Here is a 19,607-nt window from a genome sequence, read left to right as displayed (position 1 = left end):
ATCTCTGTCAAATATGGCAGCGCGTGTAACTCGGATTCCAGGCTATTTCTCAGCTTTTACAAAATGTTTTCTTTTCGTTTCCTATTTTCTTTCTCGGACGCGAAACTATAGAAGGGAAGATTCGATCAAAATCCATTCAACAATTTTTACACGATGCCAGTACAAATGGACAAACAAACGGACGGACAAAAATTCCAAAAGTTAGTTTTTTCGATTCCATAGCTTATCAACTGTTGCTGGATGACTGTTCTATACGTATATATATATGTTCCGATCCACGCGGAAAAATATGTGAATAGGAAAAAAAAAAAAGATTTCGATGTGCGATAAATTGAAATACATAAGTTTACGTATTTCTCTCTCGATATATATATTTTACGTATAAATACGTACCTGCGGTTAGCAGCTGTACCGGCGTCCTAAATTCTTGTATCGCCGAACGTTGAAATTTGTTAATTTCTAAACTTTTGGTTTTGTTGATTCGGGATCTCAAAACACGAGATCTCGAGCACTTGAAGCTGCGAAGTTTAACCTGTGCAACTTGAACATTGCGAATCTTTAAGGCTGCAAACTGTCAAATTCACAAATTTTCGAATTTGGAACGAGGTTAACAATTTCCAAACATAAAATTGTTTAATTGCAAAGCCTTCGAAATTTAAACTTTCCAAAATGTGGAATTGCAAAAATTGGTACATTCGAGACTTTATCGTCAAACGTCGAACTCGTTCCATGTTCTTCCGCGAAAAACCAGAAATAACGGAGGATCGAAATGAGGAATTTGCAGGAAAGGGATCAACTATCGTGGATTTCATTCGCATATTTATTCTTTCGTGCGGTTCGTTTCTTTACGTATCGTAGACGTATATCACATAATGCGACGAATCTCGCCGATTTCGTACGTTCCTCTGTCCCCTCTCGAACAATCGTAATACGTTCGAGAAAGAATCGAAACTGTCCATACAAAATATTCCAAAGCGAGTTACCTTCGTTCTTTTGAAACAACACTTACACTTACATACTTTATGTTTTACAGCGCATACGTGCGTATCTCGATTACGCTCGCTACAGGATGTCCAAACAAAATTCTTTCAAATCCGTTCACCATCTTGTTTCACAGACTGAAAAATGATCTAGCTAACGATCGATAATGTTTGAAGGAAGCTGTACAACGCACAGAATGTCGCGTGTTCAGCGAAGGCGATCGTTAAACGCCATCATTGCGTATAACCAACGAGAAACGGTGAAAAATCTACGGAAATAATACGGTGACAACGATGACGCGACGGTTAGCCGAGAGCCTCGATAGTCAAAGGCAGCTTCGATAGCCAACAGACGCTGTTGACTTTGAAAGATAACGAAACTTGCGTTTTTAATATCCGTTTATGGTACACTGGATTCTCCGTCGTTGCTTCCCTCGCGCTCGTCGTTCTTCCTCTTCTTCGCGCTTCAACTTTCGCCATAATTCCTATTTAACTATTCCAACGAATACAATGAACAGTTTGCCATCTCTAGGCACCGAATCCTTCGTCGGTCCATTTGTTCTTTCTTTGTTAATTTTATCGTTTTCAGTCTCGATTTACGACTAGCTTGAGCGAATTTTTATCTCCTAAGAAACGTCTCTTCGTATTTCATTCGCTGACGGAACGAAGTAAGACACCGAAGAAGCTCGACCGTTTGTCGCGACTACTAGTATATATATTACTCGCGAACACACTGGTTTCTGGGTAAACGATCGAACGTGCTCGATTCCGCGGCACGGATCGTTGTGCAGATGATTCGGATGGTCGTCGAGGATCGTTGAGATTCTTTCGAATTTAGAACGACTGGATCCTTACTTTCGAGGTCGTCGGGTCGAAGGTGACGCGCTGAGCGCCACACCTGGCACGCTACAGTCATCTTGATTCGCTGTGCGAGTGCACCGTCGGTTCCGAGCTGGGATCTTGGTCCGAATCGTCGATGGATACACCTTGTTGAGGCACCTGCATCGAGTAACTGGGACTCCGGTCGTTTCTGCCAACAGACACGCCTGTATCGTAATGAACATTTTTTTTCGCCAAAACATTTGGAAATTGTATCGGAAGAGGTGGAAGGTGGTCTTTTTGCATTATGTATCTGTTATCTCCTTGCTATGTATCTCGTTGATAAAAATCTAACAAATTGCGTCATCTTTTCACATGTATGCATATGATATGCGTGTAACACGTTTGCTAGAACGTGTCTTATTTAAGGGGCGTGTACGCGTCGGCTTTCACGATCGAAAGGGATCGGTCGTGTTATTTATATTATTCTTTAAACTAAGTTTAAGCTCACCTCGTGGCTAATTGGCTGCCATCGCTGCCACGTCTCAAAGTATTCGCCCGCCGCTTGCAGAAGCATTTGCAAATAATTCTCTTGAACGCGAACCGGAAGTCTTTGCTAAAAAGCGCGTAGATACACGGATTTATCGCGGAATTGCAGTAGCCCAGCCAAAATAACACGCTAAACACCGTGGGATGAATACAATTGGGACAGAAGGCGCGCACCAGATACATCGTGAAGAAGGGAAGCCAACAGAGGATGAATCCGCCGACGATGATGCCCAGTGTCTTGGCTGCCTTCGTTTCCATTCGGAATCTTTTCACCTGCACCGTTAATCATACTTTACGCATCAATTGCTTTCCGTATAGTCTTCAAATCTGTTCCTCAACCTGTTTTGTTTGTTCTAACGGTCGCGTAAAGCGCGAATGGAATAACAATGCAAGGACGTACCGGTCTTCTTTCCTCTCAACTTAATTTCAGTGTTTCTCGAAAATTCAGTGGGATACCTGAGCTTTGATATTCCTCTTCCCCATCTTCATCGCCCTGGGCTTCTCCTCGGGACCCTGGCTGAGCTCTCGCAACGACATCTCATCCCCCGTTTGACTCTCGCAGCTACTCCGCCTGCTGGGTCTCCTGGCGCTGCCAACCCTGTTGATACCGCTCACCTGTCACCGACGTATCGAACCGACCTTTAACCATAACCTTCTCTGGCGTTTTCCCCCAGGGAAACTTGTCATCGGCATTTCACGATTTTACGATCGTATTATATTCGCTTTCTATCGGCTTTTTGCAAGAATTACCGATTCAGGCAAGGATAATCGAGGCAAAAGTCGGCAAAACAATGTTAATCAAGGGATTTGCTAATTCCATCAGTAAGGAAAAATATATTTGATGTTAGTTGTGGACTTTTTCTAATTGTGATTTCTGATTTCTGATTTCGATCGAAAGTAATTAGAACAAATTTCTCTGTAAAGTAAGAATTCCTTTACGCAAACAGTTTCGGCAAACTATACTCGATAGGTACGAGGACAATTATGAATTTGAAGATAATGAATTTTTATCGGTAAGGGTTAAGGGTAGAAAAAGCCGGAGATTTCGTAGCGTATCCTGCCGTTGATGCATATTTATGGCGCTCTGTAATCGCTTTTGGCTTCTCTCTTTCGCGTGGCGTGATTTACATTTCAGAAAATTGAATAGCTGCCAAAAGAAGGCGAATAAACCAACCGAGGATATCGATCTGGAATTTTTTTAAATTCACAAATTTGAATATACGAGCATGTATCTCTGACTTGAACTACTTCAGAGAAATAGAATACAGAGAGTCCTTCAACCTGCACGTTCCTACGATAAATGTATTATCGACAACGTGTATTATATATTATATATTATATACTATTTATTATTTGTTATTTATTATTTATTATTTATAAACTGGGAGAAGAAGCAACAAGCATTACATTTAATCGGAGATTGAAGAAAACTCGTGCAAGTATTTAAAAAGCGCTACGATCTATTCGCCAGGATACGATAGTTTCAATCTATATGATCAATGTAAAAATATGACATCGAGGCCACTTTGAAGAAGGTCAGTACAGTGGTATACGCGGAATTACCTTGAGATGCGTGTTCCTGGGGGAGGGACACAGTTGACTGTGCGTTTGCCCGTTACTATAGTGCACGGAGGTCTGAGAACACCTCGAGGGCGTCCTCTCGAGGGTGTTACACTTTGTATTCAACGTCTCCGTGCTCGGATATGACACCGAGATCTTTATCTTTTCCCTTTTCACCGAGCTACGGCTATTCGACTCTGGACTCCTCGGGCTCCCGTTGTTGCTCCCGTTGTGGACACTACCTCGACCACGGTGAATCCTCAAGGTCAACCTTTGCTCGTCGAATCTGTAAGCAATTGTCCAAAGTTCCAGAGGCTGTGTCTTTTTTTTCTTTTTTAACGAATCAGAGATCGACGAAGAATAGAAAGAAAAAGAGGAAAGCGAAAAAGATGAAGAAGCTGGTTAACCCCGATAAAACTCGCAGCCAAATCGCTGTTGATCGAACTCGTTTGAAATGACGGCAAAAAAATGACGAAAGAGTAGCAACGTATCACGATTCTCCATCTTTTCAATTCTTTGGAGAAGCTATGGTGCGTTGGATTTACCTAGAGCCAAGCATTTTCGAGCCCTTTGTCGTACGAAAGCCTTGATTAATGGCTTTCGTAGTGGAGACGGCTGCGTTGTAGATCCTCCAGTAGAAAAACAGCATGACCAGCATTGGTATATAGAAAGAGCCGAGCGCGCTGCAAATAACAACTGTTTAATTTCATCGTACATAGAGAAGGTGGCAAAAGAAGGGAGAAGGATAACTTCGTTTTACAACGAGGAAGCGTCCTTCGTCTCTCTCTCTCTCTCTCTCTCGGGCATTCTTACAATTAGACGAGAATCGCGTTTAATGGAGCCACCTGTTTGTCAAGTTCCTTCTTGTTTTCTCTTATCGAGTCGTGGTGTTTCCTCGAGTTTCTAGGAAGGTTGGAGACGAAGCGCAGGAAATTGATCGGAGAATGGTGAATTTTGTCGAAGTCGGGTTTCGGATTAGTTGAAAATTATAAACTTAAGGATATCGAGTGAAGGGTTGTGAGATTACGTAAGGTAACGGTTAATCACATCATGGGTCACGCGAAATTATCGAGAGTTTTGCCAAGAAAGGATTTGTAAATTCCGTTTAATCCGATGTTGGAACATTAGAAAGATAGATCGTTACTGCCGTCAGAAATTAATCGTAGATTTACGGGTAGAATTCGTTCAACTTGGAAAGAAGGGCGTCTATCGCATACAAATTGCTGGTTGTTAAACGATTTTGGAATAAAAGGATCACCTATATCGTTAAAAATTGATACAGTTGCAGGTTATTCTTTGCGATTCGATTTATAGAATATGTCGGAAGATGAGGAACGAATGGAAGAGACGGGAGAGGAAACGTGGTATCGAAAAGGACGCGATGCGCGATAGCGAGTTTCATTGAATTTGCAGTTTCGCTTTGGCGTATCTTTTTCTACATGGCGCGGCGTGGTGACAAGATACGGAACTCTGGCACGCAGATAGCCTTGTAAACTTCGCGTCTATGGATAAAGCTACTGTTTGTCTACGGTATTGCTCTTTGTATCAGATAAGGGATCAAGTTGTGTCCCTTTGTTGGCACAGGCACAATAGATGCCGATGAATAGAGAGCGTTTTATCTTTTATCTTTCGATCGCACCTGCGACGCTGGAAAAACGAAACGAACTGTGCTATGAAATTCTATGTCGCGCTCACGGATCCAAGCACTGTACACCCCTGATCCGAACAATCATTTAGACAATTCAATTGTGGTTGACAATAAATATTTCACAGAGAAAAGAAAGTTTGATAACATTGCAATGATATTTCGTAAAATACGACAAGCCGCGTCTCAATTCAGGCTCTTGTCTCGTGCATTTGAAAATTCAAAAATATTTGCCAATCGTTTCGATTTATTACTGTCCCCGTTCGTTCGCTATATTCCAAATGACGAGAAATCCTTCGATATAATAAATGGCGACTATCGAATTTCCATGAAAAGAATCTTCATTTTTGTCGGCACGTTCGATTCGACAAATGTTCCTATTATCTCGTACGATATAACGTATATGTATATCTAGTGGAATAGAAAGAAACATCGGTAACTGCCTTTCCAAAAATACAACACGAAGCAATTCAGTTCTATACCGCAATATCTTTCCACGCGCTTATAAATACGGTCGTCGAACCATCCAATTTATATAAAATTGAATCGATACGTTTGTACAACGATTGGAAAGAGTGTCTCGTTTTAATTAGAAAGAAAATTTGAATACGCATAGCGATATATCGATAGATATTAGATTCGCAAGGAGTCACACGTTGCCACTTTCCATTATTTTCCACGATGCAGACTTTACCGCATACCATTTATCATAAACATATGTAAATCAATCTGATTTGAGAGTTGATAACTCTCGGCAAATTGGACGCGATAGAATAACAAGCGAGCTATCCATGAAAATGTATTTCGAGAGAAAATACGTACATTGCCAGTTAGTTTTCCTTATCTTTCTCTGCCTAACGATAATTGTTACAGCATCGATCCACGTCAATTTTAGTACGTTATTCGTTCCCGGCCTGCGTTTCTCGAAAGGAGACGATTTTACGCTTGAGCTGGAAAAGATTGAAATATCGCGAGCCAAGTGAAAATGATAACGTTGCCAGCCAGAAATGTAGATTCGTCTGGCACACGATGGAACGCTAACCGTCTACTCGGAGGTTGATTTAGATGCAACGTCGAGCATAAACCGGCGTGGATTGATGCACACGCCGATCGCGATAACACGGTAAGAATAGACGCGACGTTTGCCAGAAAATTCAGACTTCCTGCTCGACGACTCGATAATTTCTGTTCCCGTGATGCAGTGAAACTATCGAAGTCGAAGCTTACGTGCGTCATTTCGCTTTGCTATATATATATATATATATATATATATATATATATTATATCGCATCGTGGAGACTAGTAGTTTTTCAAAGTTATACTTTCGATCGAAGAAGGAGTATAGCAAACATGTATATAGAAACTATACATACGTATAGCGACAGGCAGCTGAATTCGCAGTATCAAAGGTATACAAGTTTCAAAACTCTGAAACGTCAACCCGTCGAAATATTATAGTTTAGAACTGTCAAGCCGTCGAAATATCTTAACTTTCGGATATCAAAGTATCGGAATTTTGAAATTTTCAAATTTCTATTCCCGTAAATTCGACTCTTAACTCTCTTGATTCGTAATTTCGAATTCCTCGTCGCAAATAATTTCTTTTCAAAATCTCCATCAGCCGAATTGCCAATTACTGCTGTAGCGTAGATCCTACGCCATTCGAACGACACCAGCTTTTCTTAAATGTTCGATCCGGGGAATTCAAGAATCAACTTTATCTTGACGATATCTTTTCCCTACTACCGTTTTCTTTCCTTACCTGTAAACGACGTAGCCTGCGTCGTTTGTCAGTTCACAGATCCAGGGACACGGTTTCACGGGGATGAGTATAGTGGTGGTGTTGAACGGTCCGTTCTGAGCGAACGTCGCGTTGTACGTGGGGTGAGACTGCGAAACGAGCGCAAAAATGTACAAGGACACCGTGTAACGAGCGAACAAACTGTCGACGTCGATGGTAGTTACCCGTTTGTCTTTCCAGCCAACCAGGGGTGGGAAACAGATAACGAAGCTCAAGATCCACACGGTTGCCACTAGCAGCCTTGCCCTTCTCGGTGACATGATCTAGATTTTAAAGGGTTATGATAACAGGCTTACTGAAACACCGTGAATAATAAAGCTAATAATAAAGCTAAAAATAAAGGGAGTAAATATCGGTAAAGCAAGAATTTTAACAACCGAATTCAATGTCTTTAGACGTCAGATTGTTCTTCATTCTTCGAAAGAATTTATCATTGCCGAGAATTTTTTACTTCGCATTATTGAAAAAGGATACGGGGAAACGTTTCGACATGTTGGGAAATTTCTAAATATCGAATATCTTTATGACAATCGTTATTCAATGCCTTTAGAAAACCTTTGGGAATCTTGCAAAATCTTTTGAAATATTTAAGAATTCCTAGAAAATATACAGAAATATAGAAACCGGCGAGTGAAACCGCCTCGAATGGTCGGAAAATCCCTTCGAGGATTTTCTCAAATTTGAACGTGCGCGATGGTCAAACAAACCACTAACGATTCTTTACATTTTCCGTACCAATTGTAATGCGATAATATTTTCACAGAAAGAAACAAACAATTACCAACAATTCTTTGTACCTATATATCTTATTATTTGTATTGTTATTATTTGCATTATTTGTATAATATATCACGATAATATAATAAAGTGAAAATTGGACATTTCTTCAGACCATTCGATATTGAAGAAGGTTTTAGCTACACGTGTTTCTGTAAGAAACTTCTCCGTAGACGTACGAAACAAAACTGAACGTTCGGATCGCAGAATTTCATGGAACAGAGTGGTAACAACGTTATTACGAAGCGGTCGCGAAAGTCAAACGTTGCAAGTTGAACAAACGATCGATCAATTAAGCCGTTGGAAGGGAAACGTCGAACACAGAGACTATTTGAGGTGGAAACTGAGGCGTATAGAATAGGAGGCGGCAAACAGAAGCGTAGAATAGAAGAGAGGAAACAGAGGCGTAGAATAGTAGACAAATGGCTTTATCGAGCGTTCCCATAGCTGTACACCTTGTACCGCGAAATCGAATAATCGGTAAATGGTACTTGCCTGAGGATAACTCACTGGCCTGGTCACTGCTAAGTATCTATCCAGGCTGATGGCGCACAAATTCAATATCGATGCCGTGCACATCCATACGTCCACCGCTAGCCAGATCGAGCACCATAGATCACCGAATATCCACACCTTCCAACATAACGTACAAAAGTCACAAATTCGAAAAACGTTTCGACAATGTTCTCCCATCCTATTGTATTATATTCGTTCATTTTTCAAACGTTCAAATATACTTGAATCCGTAATCCCTAATTATGCGACAAGTTTTTCAAAGTAGATATCATGTACACAATATACATCGAGGTAATTGTTACTATTTTATCATAAAGGGGCCTCGTATAAATTTTCCTCTCATTTCCTTCGTTTTTAGGAGACCAAGTTGCACGGTCGCGGTGGAATCCACGTTTTCACCGATACATCCTCCGCAAGCTACGATGCCTTCGTCTATCCCCTATTCTTCGTTTCAATCTTCTCGTCTTTTCCGCAACGCCGAAACCAATACTCCGTATATCCTATCGCCGGGTAAAATCTGACCCGAGGAACGTCGCTCGACTACGCGTACTAGAACGCGGTTTTACGTCTTCAGGCAACCTCGGCTTTTTTCTTTTTACTAATCTTTACTAATACTAGTAGCTAATATCGTATTAAAATACCAAAACTAAAATTTCCGATTTACGCAATTTACTCGATTCGTCTTCTCGTACGAAGATATCGTACGAATTGAAAGAAAACCGTTCTTTCTAGAAATCTTCTCAACTACGATACTACGACAAAGATAATTGAAAGTAGCAAAATAGTATTTTTACATTCGTAGCTGAATTCCATCGACCGGGTTAAAAATCCGTCCAAAATCCATCGGGTCGTCCGTTATCTTCGAGATAAGAGGAGAACGTAGCCTGACACCTGGATCTGGACGCCAGGCCAACGCGGCAACGGGACGCTGCACTCGGTAGGTGTAACGCGGATTGGCGGCTGACTGTAGTGTACCGTACAGTGCACGTGCATACGCTGGTAGCCGGTGCAACCACCTGTTCCCAATTACTCCTGTCCCTGCCTCTGTTCCATTCGATTAATATACCCTCGTTGCGCCAACCTCTATTCCGCAATAACGCTTGTTATTAATACCGATCAGCGGAATATTCGAAGATAATCGTACCATGGATACCAATTAACCGTTTTCTCGTTCATCGGCCAGAATCGTTAGTGAAATCATTAATGAAAGTTTCGCATATCGATTACTCGTGCGGTTTATACACATTGCCAGGTTACTCGGAACGAATTAATTATCGATCGCCTGCGGATGTTTGCGCGCTGCTCAGAAATTTGCCAAGCTTTGTACAGACGGAAGCACGGTTATCTATCTCTCAAAGATGATCTAAATTCATGTTTGTTCTCTCTTTATATTCTAGCAAATATCGTGTTCATGGAGAATTATGTTTGAAACGGAAATCGTGACTGGCTATTCAAACTGGCGATTCCTTTCAATATGTTCGATTTTAATTTCATTGGAAAATTCGCAGTTGTAATTGTAAAAATAACTTCCGGCCAATAAAAATGTTCATCCGCTTGCTTTTCATCGATGCGATACGTTCTTCGATAAATAACCAGAGTGCAATTATCTTGGAAAAGGTCGCGTTGCAATTTACGCTATATCAACGATCAACAATTTAATTTATAACAAATTCTGGATAAAATTAAACGCCCCGTGTTCTTAAATGCTCCATAAGGGCTATGAAATTTCCATTTCGTTTCTTTATTTACAATCTTTAAAATGCTTATCGAATACTTGTCCCTATATCCACATTGATTCTTGCGTTTCTGATTTTTCATCACGAGGATTATTCCTGTTTTCACAACAGGATTATGATTAATTATTAGACATTGATCTGATACGGTGCGCTGTATGCCTCTCTAGGCATCTAGCAAGCATCGAAACGATTGTTTGTTCGCCTGCTTGGGATTTAACTCTTTCACCTCGATTATTTTCCAATTCCTTTTGCTCAGTCAGTGAATTCTTTCAGTTCTTTAGATAATCATTTTCTTTTATTCATCCGTTGACCTCTCGGTATTTTCTCCCAACTTTTTTACCCGTCTTTTAATCAATGTTAAATTACTTTAGTCTTTTAACGCAACTTTTATTGCAACTTACTTTTTAATATTTCAGCTGTTCTAAAGTATTTTACTCTAATTTTTTACCTACTTTTCTCTTTCAAATTCCGATTGGTAGTTTGAATATCAAATTTGTCATCGTTCCAGGTATATGAAAAATCGATGAATCGAGAAGCATACGATTCTTAAAAATTATTCGGGCAATTTGAAATTAAACACGCCTTCATTAATATGGTAAGAGAATTGTACGAAATGATGGCGAATACAGATGATTTTGGTAAATAATGCAGAAAGCATGTTATATTCCGTTCATCGCTCTCTCGTTTTAACGCTCGAGTTTCGTTCGTCTACGATCCCCGGTCTACAGCGTACGGTCCGCGGTCTACGCTAACCAGATACATACCAGATACATTCCAACTATCGTTGAAATCTAATAATTTACCTGTATGTTTATATTTCGCATACAAAATATTTTATATACAGTGTGTATGTATATGAAATATGAAATATGAAATACCATATAATATGAAATATTTCTCATGTAAATGTCCGTTAAGACGTCTTCGTTTCCTCTTTTACCAAACATCGCTTTATATAGTATTAGCTATACAAAACGATAAGAAAGAATCACTTCTTTATGTAAAATTCGACCGACCGTTCGAACAAAGAACAGAAAATTTGAAGTAGAAATCTGTCATCCCTAGAAATTAGATAATAAGGACGAAAGATATAGAGGCCGACATTTTCCTACTAAATAATCCTTTAAACGGACATATAACGATAAAAAAAAAAAAAAAAAAGAATCAGTTGCCTATCTATGTATAGAAATATCTCCGATCCAATAAAGTATATTCTCGAAGCACTTAAGAAAAAGTTTTCGAGAAAAGCAATTCCATCTACGCATTTCGAAAGCTGTCTGGCTCTAAAAATTAAATAAAAATAAAGATCTAAAATGGACATATATAACGAAATAAGGAGAACCGTTTCTATCTGTAAAATTCCTGGATCCACCCATTCGATAAACCAACGATAAATCCCATCTATCGCGAATTCTATCTAGCTGTAAATCCAAATCCCAGTTTCTTCGTGCGGAATACCAGGCGCAACGATCCACCGCTCTCATCCCCCTGGCTAGAAACGTTCATCTTTCAGAGGGGGGCCAGGGAGGAACGAAGGACGAAAGCCGGCAAACTGTTGCGCTTAACCCCTCCCCGTCCGCGGTTATTTCGGCTGCACGCTTTTTGCCACGAGTTCCTCAGGGCTCGCGATTATAGCGCGTTGAACGTTATCTTTGATAGTCGAGATAGTTGTATCGAGGTGTTCTTCACTAGGCATGTCCGCGTCTTTCATGTACGCGTGTAACAAATATTTCAACGGATGATTTTTCTTTTCTATTTTTAATCTTTATTTTTTAAGAGGTGACTTCGTTGTCGATTCTTATATTACTCGTGTCTCGTCTTATTTCTTCTATTTTATCTATTTATCATTTTATTTTTCCGCTATTATGTCTGGATCAAGCACAGCGTTAATTTGATAATTTTTAGTATGCATAATATAGGAGAAGTTTAGTAACGTCCGAGGGGATATCGACACGAGCATAGATAAATTTCTCCTTTTCTTTAGTTTCCTCGTTTCTTTTTCTCTTCGTTAGATTTTCCTCGACTCGAACAAGATATCGAAAGATCGTAACGGTTAACGAACCTTATCTCAAAACAAAACAAAAACTTTACCAAATAGGTTCACCGTGCCTTAACTTTCGACCCGCAAACAATTCTAAACCAAAAATATCATCGTGCAAAAAATCCTACTCCCTGTGGAAATCACGGAAGCAATACCTGAAGTGGGACGAACGTTTAACAGGCTAGGATTCGCGCATCGTCGCTCCGATATTCTGTTCGTTCGCGAGTCTCGAATTTCGCCGCAGATTCGCGTTCGAGAACTCGTCGTTGGTCGCTTCGCCGTTATACTTGCCTTTTGGTAGGTAGAAAAGAAGAAAAAGAAAAAATGGAAAGAAAAGGAAAAAGAGGAAGAGAAGAACAACGAAAGAGAAAGAAAAGAGACGATGGTCGATAGGTAAACCATCGAAGGGACGAGAGATCGGCACGCAACGAGATTCGTTGCTGAACGACGAAGAATCGTCGATCGGGATGCAGTGATTCTATCGTTGGATGCGTCTCGTTCCTATTTGATGCCGAGGCGTTCTAATTTCGAGATATAAAGCGCGATATATTACCGTTGTACGGTTGTGTTCGCGTAGAAAACGGATTTTCGAACGCTTTTCTGTGGCTGAAGCTTTTTCGAGGTCGCATTTTAGGGCTCGAATCGAGGAGATGGTTGCAAATGATTATCCTTTCGCTTTACGAGTATTTTCTTTTTGTTTTGCCGATTAATTTTTTGTATTTGACAGATCGTGCCGAATGTATAAATTACTAAACTTGGTCGAAACGATAGAATTTTAAAGGAGAAACAAAGGAAATACAGATGTTTCAGGAATAATCTCACCTTAAAAACTTCCCATGTGGCGCTGAACGGAAGCACAGCCAAACCGACCATGAGATCCGCCACCGCGAGGCTCACGATGAACATATTCGTGACGTTTCGCAGTTTGCTGGTATGATAAACAGCCAGTATCACTAGCACGTTACCCAGGACCACCATCACGTTGACGATCGCGAGCACGATCAGAGTAACCAAAATCCACGGGCCGGACCACTCGACGCGCTCGTACAGGGCAGCACATGCGGTCGCGTTCAGCTCTCGCATTTTAGTTAGCAAGCTGTCGCGCCGCGTCTCCAACTACCGAGCACCACTTTCGGCTGAACAAACCCCCGAATCCAGACCCTCGATCGACTCTACTGGAAAAACGTCGCGCGATCGCTTGCACCTCCATAACGACGCGAACCGATTAACGATCGATCGATCAACGGTTGATCATCGGTCGTTTTCAACCGATATCGGTCTTCGCGTTCCTTTTCGCTTCCTTCGCCTCTTTTAACTTTTGCTTTTTTCTGTCCGATTTCACCAACGTTTACGAGGCTTTTGCGTGTCGCGAAGCGTTATTGCAAGCTGAAACGACAGAGCGGCAAATTCAGTTACGTCTCTTTTTTCAATTCTCTCAATTGTTTAAACGTACGGAAAATTTGTAATAATGCTTCTCCTTTTTCGGTTTCACCAACGCTTAGTCTTAATCCGGCATTCTTTTTTGGATGTTACGAACTTGAAGACGGATTCTTTGAACTTTTTTGAAAAATATACCACGCTTCGTTTCTTCGTTTATAGTATTTCGATTTTAATCGGTGAATTCTTTATTTCTGTCAGACACGTTCGAACAACCTAAACGTTTTGAGGAATTTCTTATTTTCTGAACTGGATATAATGGATTTTAATCAGCTGGTCGAAGATGGACAAGAATTCATCTTTCCTTTTTTTTACATCCTTTCTTTCCAGTTCCACGGATTCCTTCGCTTGTCTGATATGTAATTATTTCACTTGGCATTCACTCGATAATCAACACTTGATTAATCGCACACGCATGACCGTGTTAGGAAAGTATAATTGTCAAAAGTAGAAATTATCTCTCTTCTTCGACAGTTGATTAATAAATTCCTCTAATATCATTACATGCTTTGCCTCGTCATTTCTCTCCACCAATATCAATAATACCATATATTTATATTCTCACTTTCCTACTTCGATTACGAAACTATCGTCAAAGTTGCTTTCCACCAACGTTTTCTCTTCCAATCTCTTTCCCCGGCAACTCGGCCCAAGAAAGAACAGTGAAATCTATCAGCGTCCTCGAGATTTACCATTCACAGCCAATTCGACAAACGCCGTCTTTCGACTCTTCTTACTTCTCCTTCGTTCGTTCTTGCTCTTCTTCAGCGACTGATTTCCCGTATTGTTTCGTCTCTTTCCATTCGTCAGCCAGCTAATTTCGCCTGCATTCCCTTTATTCTACTCGCAGTTTGCTAAACGGATCATCCTGTCGTCGCCTGCAGGGTTAGCTCCAATCGGTCGATCTAATTACTTCTTGTACTCGGGCAATTCCGTTAATAGAACCCCTTCACCGTCTCTGAACAGTCCCCCGACCAAGCCACGCTCCTCTCTGTGCCGTATAAACGTTCTTATTTAAACACAGAAACCATTCAACTGCCTTTAAATCACAGCATTCCAAGCACCGACACGCTTCGACGGTTTGCGTTATCCTCTTACTTTTGGTCGAGAAAAGAATTCACCACCGAAAGTCAAGTTCAACTATCTATCGATCTAATATGCGAAATGTACGATTTTTTAAGACTCGATATTTACTATTTAATATTCCTTCCTAAATGCCTTTATTCGATACCTATCTTTCTTTTATTTTATTTTATTTCAAAGAGTCGTACGTTCAACGGATTAATGCACAACCATCGATATTTGTTATTCTTTTATCACACACTTTTATTCCGCTGTCACTAACGACAGGGTTTTAGTACAGTGTTTCTTACAATATTTTTTTACAGCTTGAAATTGTCTATACGATATCTATCTGTTTGTTTTATTTTATTTAGAATCACCCTGTAGAACTTTACTCGTTTTATCACTAAACGCACAACAACCATTTGTATTCGAGATTAACACGAGTACCGGAAACTGCCGAAAGAACTGCCGAGTCGAAACGTCAAGTTCCTAGCACGAACGAATTATTATCCGCGACTTAACCCTGTAGCCTAACGTGTTAAAAGTGTCTGCGATTATACGAAATAAATTTTCTAGAGAAATTTTCGAGACAAAAAAGGGGTAGAAAGTTTGATCGATTCAAGTTCTGTTCGTGACCACCCTCTAATAGACATTTTTCTTCCAGGGCGACTTCAATTATCTCAGCGGCTGTTCCGGTCCTGAGTGCTTATCATACACCTTCGGTTGCTAATTTCAGCCCGAGCCTCTCTTCCACATCGACTCTTTCCACGCCTTCAACGATTTTAACACGATTTTACTTCGATTTCATTAAACGTATCCGCCGTCGCGTCGTTTCAACTTTCTCTTCCTTCCTTTTCTACCTTTTAGCCAGCAGAGAGACGGTTGCTCGTTCGTCGAGGATGGCGGTCCTCCGTCTCGCGTTCACTCAGGAAATTTCGGTTCACCGTCACCGACGTGTCCCGATTCTACTGCATCGAGAAAATCGTATCGGCATGCTGACGCTGCTCGTTCCACTCTCGTGTTTCGCCCATTTCCACTCCCACCTTTCACTACCAACTTCTTCACCCTTTATTCCAGCCGATTTCCTTCTACTTTTCCTTCTCTTTTGGGTTTTTCGGCCTACTAAAGTTGATTCACGATAAAGAGCAATTGTGCGATACTTGTACGATTTTTCGTAATGCTCTTGTTGGTTTCGCAACCTTTCAGCATCAATTCTATGATCCCTTTATATTGTTGTCGATGTATTAAAGTTTGTTTACGATAAAGAAGATCCGAGTGATTTTAGTAGAATTTTGATAACGAGACAGGTTTTATATTTATGAAATTTTGGTTAAAGGTAATGTACCTCGCCCTTTACTTACGTATGTCACACGTATGTGTGTTCATAATTCTTCGCATAATTTTTAATTGACGCAATCGCGCAAAATTCCTAAACTACTGGGATCAACCGTTAATTTCTTTTTCTACGCTTCGTTACTAGTCTGTAATTTTTGAATATTTTTCCGAATCTTTATTCAAATTCATTTTCACCAGCAATTTTCCCGATGTCTCCGTAACTTTCACGTTCATCATTAACAGGAATAATTACTTGCGATTCAAGTGCCCCGACTCATCCTCTAAGCCCTTTCAAGTTGCAGAAACTATTTCCTCGAATTAAAAAAGTCTCGCGTCCTCTGTATTGCTTCTTAAAAACTTTTCTCAAGTCCATCTACTTTATTATAAGTTTGTAAATATCCGTACCGAAATACTTTTCGTTAAAGGAAAACGCGTGGTGAGTGGGGAGGGGTTAGAAAATCGACTCCAAGATTTTCTACCCTGTCGTTTTTCTCCTTACATCTCACGAGAGTTTCGAACGCCTTTCTTGCTGCGACGGAGAATCATGGATCCACCGTACTTCCGGATATTATTTCATTGCCAACACGATGTATTTTGGCAACAGTGACGATGAATCAATCAGACGTTGGTGCTTTTTCTGAAGATCTTTCTAGTGATTTCGCGGTTTCCTACGGCTCTGCTACGAAGAATTTCTCATCTTCCTTCAATTCTGTCTTCTAAACGTCTGCCTGTTTCTGTGAAGAAATTCCAAGTATCTGCTTTTTTTTAACGAATCTAGCCTTCTTCAAATTATTATTTCTCGCGTGACATGTTTTCCAAACTTGTCGAAAACTTTCGATAACATTTTTCCATTGCGTGATTTTAACCTCATAATTTTCCAGATCCAAAAATCTTGCAATAAATTGAAAAATTCTTGAGTATATTTTCACATCTGATTCTGTATTACCATTTTCTTTTCGTTTTTATTTTAAAATCGAATATTCGAGCTATGGAAAATCATGTTCTTTGCTATTATCGACGTTCTTTGATTTTCCTCTTTCTGTATTTCGATCTCATTCTATACAGACATTTCAACAGATCGAGAAATTTTACTGTTACCTTTTATACGAGAATCTTTCAACAGTTTCAGGATTTTCTTCTTCACGGTTTGAAGCTTTAACGTTCGTCCTTTTATACGAGGTACACTAACTAACTATTCGGGAAATTTTCTTCTTTTGTTTCGAACTTGGAGGACTTAACGAATTTAACGATTCTCTTTGTAGTTTCGTCTGCAAACTTCCTTTCCGGCTACCATAGTATAAAGTCTTCGAATTTTTATTTGCAGATATAAATTACTCGGATCTTTTGTTCAAATTAAAATAGTCAATTCACTACGGATTTTTCAATCCCGTTCGACCTTTACGATTTTCAAACAATTTTATATAAAATTTTCTTTTGTAACAGTAATCCTCTAATAAGAATCATATTTTACTATATTCTTTGACGGATCTAATTCAGTCTAAATTCCATTCAGCTCAAAACTCAGAGCTATTTGTTATTCTATCTTTCGTAACATCGATCGTCTCTTTTATTCGACTCTCTATTAGACTTTGCAATTTACTTTATATTTTTTAACGAATGCAATTTAGTCGAAAATTCAGTGCTCTTCTTTAGTATTTTCTTTTATAAACGGCATAACCTTTTCACGATATTCCAAATTTGTTTTTTCTTTCGTATCAGTTATTCGACAGCGTGTTTTATCTACGTCAGTTGGAATAGCACCAAAGTACTTATGATTCGACGACGAAACCTGGCTATTTCGATGCAACCGAAATTTTCATCGAATTTCTTCGAATCGCGGTGTTTCGACGAAACCAAAAATTCAGCATCGGGTACAGCCAGGTGTTTCTCGAAGCCGAGTACCGAAGAACGACTCCTATTGGGCGACGTTCCCCGCGGAACGATCGATAGCCGCGGAGCTTACAATTACGAGCATATTTCTCCGTGTCCCCAGCCTCGGTTTTCGGTCTCTCGATCACTACACATACGAGTATATTATTTGATAGGTACAAACGTCGAAACATGCAGCACGTGTGCACACACGCAGCGATTTCGTTATTTTTATCGCGACGTTCGAATATAATCGTTATCACGAAGACAAATCACAGCCACTGCGGATGATCGACCAAGATCGATTGATTTTCGTTCGACAACAAGTGGAAATCTGCTTCTGAGAAGATTAACACGAGGGTCGACTAAATGATCTTGCGACACTTGGCGCGGAGCGTGTACCTCAGCAATCTGAAGCGCGTCTCCTCCTTGATGCGCTTCGCTCGCATTATTTTTTCCAGCAAGTTGATAGACCTTGTTGGGCTGTCCCACCGGAGAACTGTATTTTTGGCATGTGCTTTGTGGAATCTGAAAAAAACAGAGATTTTAGTTCGTTGTTTTGCGAGGAAAATGTATGTGTATTGCTGTTTCCAGATAACATATAACGTATAGCAAACAGAGGATCATTTTGTTGAAAAAGAAGCAGATTCGAATCTTCTTGATATATATAGTATATATAATAGGTTTAACAACTTTAGAAGTTACTTCATGTTTGTTATAGAAACTAGAGATCAGTTCAACTCTGTATAATACTATTCTGTTATCAAAAATATCCAAATGCCTAGAGAAAGAATAAAAAATTATGAAAATTTTCAAAACGAATACGTTTCATTTTTATCATAATTCGAACGAAATGTGATGAGAGAGAGAGAGAGAGAGAGAGAGAACAGCCGAGTGTGCATCGCGGTCGGAAGATGATTTCGTTCACGCAGCAACCGAAAACCGCGTTAGAGATGGACAAGGATCGCTGAAATGCGAATTCATGCAAGGTTGCACCTCACGAATTAAGGCACGCCATTTTTGTTCACCGATGTATGTCCAGCTTTTGTCTTCAACGCGATTTTTCACCCTTTTTCATCCTCTCCCTTATTCGACCATCGACGAAAATCGTCAACGTACAATAATTGCGCCCGACAGACTAGACGGTATATACGTTCGTTTCTTTGTCTTTCTTTTTTTTATCTTCTAATTAACCAGGAAACAACCAACCACTCGCAGTCACGTGGTAAAAATGATCGGTCGATTTTATTCGAATCGAAGTATCGTAGATGTCGGTAGAAATTTTCTTGGTAAATGGAATGAATTAATTGTTTCCAAATCTATCTAAAACTTTGTTTATATCAAATATCATTCAAAAACCAGTGTGAACTGTATTTATGGAAATTAGATTGGACGATACGGCTGACCGAGCATGGATCTATTCTACTTGCTCGGCCATACCGAATCGGACAAATTAAATTTCTAATGAATTTTCTAC

At 40.0% G+C, this 19,607-nt stretch overlaps 1 protein-coding gene across 1 annotated transcript; it reads right to left on the bottom strand.

The window, feature by feature from the left end:
- Positions 1-816: 816 nt before the first annotated feature.
- LOC117240212 (octopamine receptor Oamb) lies at positions 817-13,761 on the bottom strand. Its single transcript, XM_033506171.1, has 9 exons — positions 13,247-13,761; positions 8,627-8,764; positions 7,519-7,617; positions 7,316-7,443; positions 4,454-4,591; positions 3,912-4,194; positions 2,805-2,963; positions 2,311-2,621; positions 817-2,010 (listed from the first exon to the last, which is right to left on the bottom strand). The coding sequence occupies exons 1-9, from the start codon at positions 13,505-13,507 to the stop codon at positions 1,893-1,895; spliced, it is 1,635 nt and encodes a 544-aa protein (XP_033362062.1). The 5' UTR covers positions 13,508-13,761; the 3' UTR covers positions 817-1,892.
- Between the last annotated feature and the right edge of the window lie 5,846 nt (positions 13,762-19,607).

The sequence above is a fragment of the Bombus vosnesenskii genome, unplaced genomic scaffold, assembly GCF_011952255.1.
Source record: "Bombus vosnesenskii isolate JDL3184/JDL3185 unplaced genomic scaffold, Bvos_JDL3184-5_v1.1 scf7180000014579, whole genome shotgun sequence".
NCBI classification, from domain to species: Eukaryota; Metazoa; Arthropoda; class Insecta; order Hymenoptera; family Apidae; genus Bombus; species Bombus vosnesenskii.
This window is presented reverse-complemented; position numbering and strand designations above follow the sequence as displayed.

Bases quoted from the DNA above. Each gene is read 5' to 3' on its own strand.
- LOC117240212 (XM_033506171.1), bottom strand. From the start codon at position 13,507: ATGCGAGAGCTGAACGCGACCGCATGTGCTGCCCTGTACGAGCGCGTC. The intron at 8,765-13,246 runs GTGAGATTATTC...TTATGTTGGAAG, and splicing joins CCACATGGGAAGTTTTTAAG to GTGTGGATATTCGGTGATCT. The intron at 2,622-2,804 runs GTATCCCACTGA...TTAACGGTGCAG, and splicing joins AGAGGAATATCAAAGCTCAG to GTGAAAAGATTCCGAATGGA.